Source organism: Geospiza fortis, unplaced genomic scaffold (genome assembly GCF_000277835.1).
Source record: "Geospiza fortis unplaced genomic scaffold, GeoFor_1.0 scaffold97, whole genome shotgun sequence".
Lineage (NCBI taxonomy): Eukaryota > Metazoa > Chordata > Aves > Passeriformes > Thraupidae > Geospiza > Geospiza fortis.
Window position 1 is genome coordinate 2,051,943 of NW_005054343.1, and position 9,642 is coordinate 2,061,584.

Sequence of the window (9,642 nt, forward strand, 5' to 3'; positions counted from 1 at the left end):
GATTTTTTTATGATTCAGTTTCTGTGTCAGTTCATGTCTCATTTATATTCATTATTAGCAATTTTCACGACCGTCAGGTTTGCCAACTATGTATTTTAAATAAATGTTAACATGCTAATAGAGATCTTAGTAATTCATTCCAGCTTGCTGTTCGTGATGCCTTCGACCACTGCTTTTCCAGTGTGATGTGAATATATATGACTAATTCTTCCTAATACTTTGCAAGGGGAAGATGGTCTATTCCCTGCTTATAAAGCAGGCATCTAAGCATTTGGGTATTACCTTGGATGAGACATCTGCAGCAGAAGCAGGATGGTTATTCATAAGAAGAACACCTTTCTCCCTCCTCAATTCAGCAAATTGTGGTAGGATTCACTTGCCTTAATTGCAGCAGGTCAAGGTGATTTACCTAAACCTGAGCTGGTCACCACCATCATGATTTTGTGGAGAGGAACAGGGAGATCTGGAGCACTGGAGGCACCTTCCTGCTGTGACACTGAAGGATCACAGCACCTCGTCTCAAATGCAGACATCTCCCAAGCCAGGTGAGGGGGTGCTGCCCCAGATCCTCCCATCCCCTCATTTCATCAGCCCCTGGGCTGTGCTGCTCTTCACTGCCCGCCAGATTTTTGGCAAAAGAGCAAGCAGAGCAAGACTTCATCACAGAGAGGAGCTGGCAAAGAAGTATTTAATGAAAAGCACTGTTCCCCACTGTGATTTTGTGAACAAAGTGGTACAAACCTCATCAATGAATTATTCAAAGGCAGGCACTTTGTTCATGTAAAGAAGCAGGGGAAAAAAAACCCAACAGAAAAGAAGCTGTTGTGGGTGGTAGAGAAACCTGTCTGCAGTGTTCAAACAGGATACATTTGTTTTGGAAGGAAGTTCCACCACTTTGCCATGGGCAGGGACACCTTCCACTAGACCAGTGGAGCACAAAGCCCCATCCAGCCTGGCCCTGGGCACTTTCAGGGATGGGGTGGTTTCCTTCTGCTCCATCTTCTCTCCATGTGATGCTGTAACCAAGGGTCCCATGCTGGTGGGGTAGCAGGATGTTTAAAAGATGTAATGGATATTTTTAGAAACAGGAGGAGGTGAAAGGTGACCAAAGCAGCAGGGTTTTCATAGAGTCAAGTGTGGTTTTGTGTCCCCTGTTGTTGTTCCTACACCTTTTCTTGTGGCCAGATCCTGCAAAGGGCTGGGTGATGATGCTGAGCGTTGTGAGTTGTGAGTAAACTGCTTTGCTTGTGAGCTGCTCCTGCTTCTCCATAATAAAATACACATTTCCTAAGCTGGAGAAAACTATTGACCATTCAGGAGCATTCCTATTCCCTCCTTTTCAAACAATGAATTTGCGGCAAACAATAAATGAAGCCTCACGTTTTTCTGTGTTGCCTTTCTGAGAGGTGCCAGCTGACAAGAGGGCATGGAGAACCATGGTGTTTAATTGCTGTTTATATTTCTCACCTTAAAAGACAACTGATTATTTCTTGCTTTATAAAAAGAGAAAGCAGCAATTATCTTGTGCTGGAGGAGCTCGTAAAGTATCAGCAGTAATTAGATTCAGTAGTGAAAGGTCTCACACAGCAAAACAAAATCTGTCATTGTAATTATTTTCCAATACAGTGATGTCCGTGCCACATTGAAATCACTGCCGGTGACAATTGGAAATGCAAAGCTAAATTGGAGAGAAAGGAAATGAACTTTGGAGTTCTAAATAAAGCTGACAGCAGGACATGTTCCTATATAACTCTCTTTTAGTGTTGTGAGGTGCAGTCAGCAAAGACCAGAACCAACATGACGGGGAAGGAGGTGGATTGTGCCCGTGTCAGGGGGTGTGAGGGGTGGTGGGAGCTGGGAGAGCACAGCCAGGGTGGTGCTGTCCCTGCCCCTGCCCAGGGGAGTCCCCTGCCTTAGGGCACAGTGCCCACCCAATGCTTCCACCACCCCTGTCAGCTTTGGGGGTGACAGAGGAAGTGCCTGGGCATGGCAGAGGTGGTGCTCACTCTCACCCAGACACCGCAGGAAATGTGACTTAGCTTGGTAAAAAAACTGTGTGGGTTTTTGAGCCTGAGAGACTCAATTAGCCTTGTTCCTGTCAGGTCCAGCTTGCACTGCCAGCTGCACTGGGATTGCTCCTGCTTCCAGCTTCTGCCAATTAAGCATTTTGCAGGACTGACCATGGAAGCATCAGCAAGGCTGACCTTAAGTGGGGAGACAAACTTTAAAAGCAAGCTGCAAAGAATAAAAAAAAAACACTGAGTGATGAACATTTTCAAGGATGAAGCAGCTCAGATTTAAAGTCAAATCATTTTTTTCCTGGGGATGCTCCTGTTGGGCAGCAGACAGGTCCAGGAAGCACTGGTGACTGACCTTGGTGCATGCCCTGTCCCAGATGGAAGGAGAGTGCTTGGAATGCAAAATTACCCAAAATTGGAGCTGAAATTGCAACTGCCCATACACATGCCAGAATGAGACTGGCTGCAGGGAAGAGTAGGGTACAGCAGGAAGGGTTTATGGAGCAGCCCTGAGGATCCAAGAGTGGCCCTGGACCAGCTGCTGCTTGGTGTTCAGCATCACCTTTGGTCCTGGAGAGAGAGTGAAGATATGTGAAAGACAGTGTTTTACTCCTTGCTTGCTCACTGACAGTCTCTCAGTTCTCTCATTTAATGGACCTGGAGAGGAAATATGACCAGGTGGTGACACAGCACACACCCCCTGAGAGCCTTCTCCTGTCAGAGTGCCAAACACCACATGTGTCTTATGGACTGGCACTGTACCCAAAGCAGCTGCAAATGCATGTTCCCCTTAAAATTCATTATTTAGATGTGAGAATATGTAAATCATAAAAAACTGAGTGCACTGACCTTCAATACCAGCTGCTGTTGCTCTAGTAGCAGTAGGAGGCCCAGGGGTATCTACATACAGGTGAATAGGTTTGCATGTTATTTGTGAGTTAAAATGTTCCTGCAGCAATCCACCCTTCTTGTCTCTGCCTCTGAGATGTATTTGCAGTGAACAGGAGATGCTGGGCTCCTGGGGCTCGTGGAGGTGCTGCAGCAGATGTGCTCTCCCTGCTGCTGGTGCCAGGCTGACCATGGGTCTCCCCCAGTTTTCAGCCCCCAGCAGCAAACTGCAAACTGCACTGGGCGGCTTTGAGCAGCTCAGTTACAGCCCCAGAGCAAGAACCATCTGCCAGCAGTCTTGGATGCTAAAAATGGGGGATGGTATTTTTTGCTTTACAGCACAGCCCAGATCAGCAATATAGAGTGCACTTATTTGCATTCTTACCTGCCACACTTAAGCTTGCCAAAAGTGATATTGCTCTTTTTTGAATGATGACACCTTGAGATAAAATAGTCACTAGAAATAGTCCTCAAAAAGAGCATTTTCCTCCCATCCTCCAGCTAACCTTTTATCTCAGCCTTTCATTTAACTTAAGCAGGTTTTCTCCTGCTCTGCTGAATGGAGTTGGTGCTCTCACCGAGGGTTTTAGGTTCCTGGGGCAGGGCTGTGCCATGTCAGGGGATGGACACATGGCAGGGCGGAACAGCAGCACAGTGCTGGCAGTTCTGAGTTGTGCCCAGCCCAGAAAATGTGAGCTGCTCAAGGCTTCTCACAAACCTCATGTTCTGGCCTTGCCTCAAGGTGGTTAAATGAGCAACAGCTGAAGACTTCTGGTATGGGTTTGAATGCCATGGGGTGCCACTGAGGTGCAGCACAGCCAGGTCTGAAACACTCCTATGATGCAGTTAGAGATGTCATCATGGTGCATGGGTCAGTGAAATGGTAGAGGATGAGTCAGCTCTCCATGTGTTTCGAATGATACATTTCTAAACAATTTCTGTGTCAATTTCTACAGCAAAAAACAGATGATGATCTCCAGAAAAGTTATGGAACTTTATAGTTGAAGAACAATCTGAAAGGAAGGGAGGTGCTCATTTAGCTTCTCAGAAAATATTTCTGCAACTCTTCTCTGAAGCTGGTTTAAGATAATATTGCACCACAAATTAAAACAAAATGTGTTGCTTCAGTTCTGAAAGAACTGAATTTTCCCCAACTTTTCTGTTCAGACTCCAGACCAGAAAGCTGCTTCTCCGTGTGATGCCATCCGGAGCGATTTTCCTGCCAGCTCAGCAGGGCTGTGCAGGAGATCCACCTGGGCTGCCAGACTGTGGGGAGCAGGGACTGGCACAGAGATGAATCTTTAGGTCTTTCTTGGAACTTATTTTTAGATTAAGATCCTCATTCACTGCTCTTCTGCTTGTCTGTTGCTGCAAAGTTCGTGTCCCTCCATTCTCTCTGAAAAGGAAGAACATCTTCTCTGGAGGTCTTGCTTGTGCTGTCCTGGCTCCAGCTCTCATTGACCTCCTGTAGGACATGATTTTCCTCCTCTTCCCTCCCATTTTAGGTCTGTTGCTCTTGGGATTTAGGTAAATTGTATGGTGAAGGTGTCAGTGCTGTTGTCTTGCCAAATAGTCTGAGAGCAGCTTTGAAGGGAGGGAGCAAGTCAAAGCATGAGCATGTGGCACAGCCAGGCTGAGCCTTCAGCAGCCTGACCATCCCACACTGCTACATCTGCAGGGTCCTTTGAGTAGGTCCTGTTTGGAAAACAAAGTCTGCACTTTCCTTGGAAAACTGAAATAAAATATGTATCAAATTGCTGCCTTGTGGGTACTAAATACAGCTAATTAGGAGCATGTGTGAAGCAAAAGGCTGATTTATAGGGAGGCTGTTGAGCAGTAGGAGGCTACACTCCCAAGCCTGTTCCAAGCCTGCTGGGTGAGGGTGCAGAGGGTCCAGGTGAGCCTGGGATGTGCAGCACAGCCTGTGTGGGGCCAGCAGACACCTGCCCCTCACATCTCTGTGGCTGCACCAGAAATGATGGACTCCAGGGCAGCAGGGAGGTTCCCTGACAGTGAGAATAGGGAAGTCCTGTGATAAATTGCTTGGGAAGGGTCCATGGCAGGAAACCTTCAGGACCAGACAAGGTAAGCATGAGATGAGAAGAGTCCAACATTGAGATTTGCAGGAGGAGGATCTTATAGCAAAAAAGTTTTCAAATCCATATGATGCTGTTGTCATTTTTTAAATCTGAACAGGTGTCTCATTTGGTTTTTTAGAGCTGTTTCGGGAAGGCTGAGGGTCTTTCATATGGTAATGCTTTCATTTATCAACTATTTAAATGCCTGTTCTCCTCAGGTTTCTCCTACTGATTATGTGCCAGGCAATCAGTTTTGGGTCTGCCTTGGAAGGGATTTAAAAGTCGGGGGGAGGGAGAGGAGAAAGAGGCAGGTCTGAGTGTTATTTTAATTATAAGAAAATATCTCTTGGAAGCAAACAGGCAATTATGAGCAACGAATTTAAATCAGCCACTCAGAGATTACAGTGCAACACATGCCTGGTTTTTAAAGGGCTGGGTGGGTGGAAGACAACCTCCCCATCATCCTGGGATGAGGCTTGATGGGTGTTACATGGCATGGCAATAGGTTTGTTGTCGGGTTTTGCTTTTTTAACTGGAGGAAAAGTGTGGGTGAAACAGAGTTGCCTTTGGTTTCCAACTGAAAAGCCTTCTCATTTCGGCAGCATCACTCTGTGGGTGTGCTTGGACTGTGGTTATTAACAGTTGGAGAAGTCACCAGCGTCCCCAGGCGTGGTAATTGTCAGCCAATTTGGCCAGTCTTGCTGGAAACCAGCCCTGGGAAGCCTTGTTGGTCAGGTTGTAACCCTGTGAGGCAAAGGGAAGGTGTGGGGAGGTCACAGTGGGTCTCCAAGTCCGTGGGTGGTGCAAAATAATCTATATTTTACATCCTGTAGTCTTAATGAGCTGAATAGTGACCTTTAAAAATGCCAGCAAAGAAGCTCTGAGATGTTCAACAACATTAAAACTCATTCCCCAGTATTTGCTCCCCACAAGGACATGGCCATGAGAGCCCATTTTTAAGCATCCATTTGCAGTGTCTGGTGAGGGAAACCTGGCACTGGTTGGCAAATCCAAGCGCTCAACAGCATCAAAATCCCAGTTATGCTTTGCACAAGTAACACATCCCAGGGGTGTTTTCATTAATCTGTGCCAGAATTTGGGCGATTTTGGGTGGGTTCCTGTGGAAATCAAAAGCTGGAAGAGCTGTGGGGGGGCTTTGAGCAGACTGTGCCCCTATGTTGGCTGCCAGTGTGTGTGGGAAGGTGCCTTACAGACACAGGATAAGCCTGTGATGTGGAGAAGGAGGGTGGATTTGGGGCTTGGACTTCAGCCAGCTGACCAGAGACCCAACCCCATTATTTCCTCAATACTGCACACTGTCCTTTCCCCACTCCTCTCTCATTTTTGAATGTCTCTGTTTCGTTTCCTGCTTTGTCAGATCATGAGCTTTCTGAGGCTCTCCTGAGAGCCATCAACACAGAAATCTCAAGGCCATCCTTTCAATGATGTTTTCACACTTGCTGCTCATTGCAAACACTCAGGGCCCCCTGTTTGCTGCAGAAGAGGTCAAGGCCAGGCAGTTCAGCAAAGAGCTTGTCTGGAAATGATGGATGGGAAAGAGCAGGCTTGGAGATGTGCAAGAGTTTCTGGCACAAAGCAGCTTCATTGAGCAGCAATTATTACATGATCTCCATAAATATTTTAACTTCTCAAGCTAAGCAAGGAGGAAATAACTCCTCAGGGTGGAATTAATAAGACTAAACCTCATTAAATCTCACTAGGATAGTCTGACAAATGTTTTAGTAAGACAATGGGAAGGATCCCTTTATAGCTGGTCTTTTTAATGGTTTGTTTTTGCAGCCCTGAAGAAGACACGTGCTGGAGGAAAACCTGAGGGATTGCTGAAAAAACCTCTAAGCATGTGCATTTCTGATTCAGACCCTGAGAGCAAATCTCACAGCTGGGCTGGCAAATGGCCAGTTAGTTAAGTGGGAGAAACAAAAATCTCTGTTGTTTTGATTTCAGATCTATTTGGCTTACTGGCCTGTCAAAAAGCATCAGATCTTCACAAACACCCCAGTTTTCTCTGCACTGGCTGGAATACCTTTGTACCCAACATCCGTCCGTCCGTCCGTCCATCCATCCATCCATCCATCCATCCATCCAATCTGTATGTAGGGAGTTCAACTGATTTAAGTGAATGTGGGAATCACCTGTTTGATTTTTCCTAAAGCTGAACCAACATTATAGGCTGTGGTTAGGTAATAAAAAATCTACCACTTAACTACACATCCTCTCACAGCTTCAGCATCACCATCACCTTGCTGTGCACCACCCTCTCCTGAGGATCACTGTGTGGTGCATTTCCCCCAGAAACACTGTGGCTGTGAGCAGGTTTTCTTGTGTCAGACAGAAGTCATTAAATGCTGCTAATTGGATGTTCAAGAAGCCATCAAGGAACAAATGCTTCCATACCAAACCAGGGTGAGGAATCAGCTCTGTGATCAGTTCCCCCAAAGGGTTTTTTCCATCAGTTCATTCTTCTTTTATGATTTAATACAGGACATAAAGGCGGGGATAAAGGCCCTCTGGGTTCTCACAGAGCTGCTCCAGTTGCCATGGAAATAACCCTTGTTAATAGCTGCACCATAAAACAGGAATAATTTGCTTTGGGGAGCTTGGGGTGCTCATGATGTGCTGCTGCGTGCTCAGATAACCTGTGGTGCTGGGACCACTTCAGTCCCATGAGTGTGGTCATTGCTGATGGAATGCAGGGAGCCAGGACATCCATCCCTGTCTCATGGCCCCAAAAATTCAGTAATTCCTCCCAGAGGAGTCCCATGCCAGGAGATGTGAGCACACAGGGACAGTGCCCAGAAGGGTTTTGCCTGGGCAAAGTGCTGTCCCAGATGGCACTGATGGGTGGGCAAGAGTCTGGGAAAAAGTGGTGCTGTTGAGCCTGGGTTTTGGGGAGCCTTTTTTTCACTGCAATTGTTTTCAGCTCTGATGCTGAGTGGTTGGCTTCAGCCAGAGCTGGTGAGGTCAGTGGCCACTGGGTCGGATTGGGGTAGTGCTGAACTGGTTGGAATGGTGTTGAACCAATGCTGGATTGGTTGGGTCAGTGTTGGACAGTCAGTGCGTGTCCCTCTGGTTGTGCCAGTGTCCCTCCTGTGCTGGTGACTGTAAGGAGGTGCAGAAGCAGGGCAGGGCTCAGCAAGGCTGTGCTGGGAAAGGGGCCCTGGGTGCTTCAGGCAAATCAGTTGTTCTATTAAAATATTTTTAGGTGTTCTTTGTCTTGAAAAACTTTGTATTACCTGGGAGCTTCTATCAGTCAAACAGCACGTTGAGAATCATTCCAAACTCCTTTAACCTGAGCGCTGGGTTGGCCATACTCTTGTGGACTAGGGCACTGTATAACGTGCTGAACTCTCTGAGCAGGGATCTCCAAAGCACAGGACACACTTTTCATATCGGTATCCACTGGCTTCAAGGCAACAGCAAAGTAATTTAAGATCATGCTAAAGAGAGCAACTATGGGCTTTGGGTAACATCTCTTTACATCGTGGGGATGTGGCAGGGGACCAGGGAGTGCTGCTGCAGGTGCTGCATGGGCTGGGGACCCTGGTGCTGCTGCAGGGGCTGCCCTGGCACTCACCCTGCTCCCCGTGTGCCCCTGCAGGTGTACGAGAGCGGCAGCAACGTGGACCAGTTCGTGACACGCTTCCCGCTGAAGGAGACGGCGAACCAGACCCAGTCCCTGCTGAGCTCCGTGGAGAGTGCTGTGGATGCCATCGATGAGCAAACCAACCCCGCCAGGTCTGCAGCACTCCTGCCCTCCTCTGGTGCAGGAGGGTGCAAGGGGAGGAGGAGGATGCTTCTGTGGGGTGAGGGAAACACAGCAGACAAGGGGAGCAGCAAAGGGGAGCTGGGCCCTTCTTTTTCCCTCCCTTCCCGGCTTCCTGAACTCTGGGGGCTTTTCTCCACCGCTCTGTCCTGCCCTGTTCCTTTCTCTCCTGCAGTCCCCAGGGTCACCCTTAACAAGAGCACTGTGTGTGGGGATGCAAACCAGGGCCAGCACCTGGCACCGGGCTGGGCAGCGCTGGGTGCACGGGGCTGCAGCTTTGGGCAGACCACTGCTCCCATCCAGGGCAAAACACAGCCTGAGGTGAGCTGGAGACAGCCCACAGGGACAGATTCCCATGCCAGGGATGCTGCCCCTCCTGCCAGAGCACTCAGCAGGCGTAACCATCCAGAGGGAAAGGGTGCTTGTGCACTGAGGACAGGCAGTGCTGTCTCCCAGTCTCATGAGGGGTGTCCCCATGCCAGCAGCCCAGCACACGCCACTGAGCTGGGGCAGCACAGAGGAGACTGTCTCAAGATTTCCCGGGTGCTGCCAGGGCTAGGCTGTAAGGAGTTGCCAACAGCACAGGCAGAACCGCAGCACAGCCCCCTCGGTGTCAGTGTCACAAAGCTCCCCAGAGTGCCACTGTCACCAGCTCTAACCAGGACAGGTTGCCATGGAAACCTGTTTGTCAGACCAACCCTTCTCCTGCTGTTCCTTCAAACCAGGAGGCCTCGGGATGCTTGCAGAGGGATGTTTTGGCTTCCCAAAGCCATGGGCAGGCAGAGGGGCACATGGAGAGTGAAAATCCCAGCTCCCTCCTAAGACACACTCTGTGGAACACAGCAAGATCTGGGCAGCTCTGCCACCATCTCAC

At 48.5% G+C, this 9,642-nt stretch overlaps 1 protein-coding gene across 2 annotated transcripts in view; it reads left to right on the plus strand.

Moving 5' to 3' along the window:
* Positions 1 to 9,642, plus strand: part of NECAB2 (N-terminal EF-hand calcium binding protein 2) — a 66,271-nt gene that overhangs the window by 52,256 nt on the left and 4,373 nt on the right. For both annotated transcript variants that reach the window (XM_031058480.1, XM_031058479.1), the window contains one exon: positions 8,604 to 8,740. In XM_031058480.1, the coding sequence (XP_030914340.1) occupies positions 8,604 to 8,740 (137 nt within the window). The remainder of the gene's footprint in view (positions 1 to 8,603; positions 8,741 to 9,642) is intronic.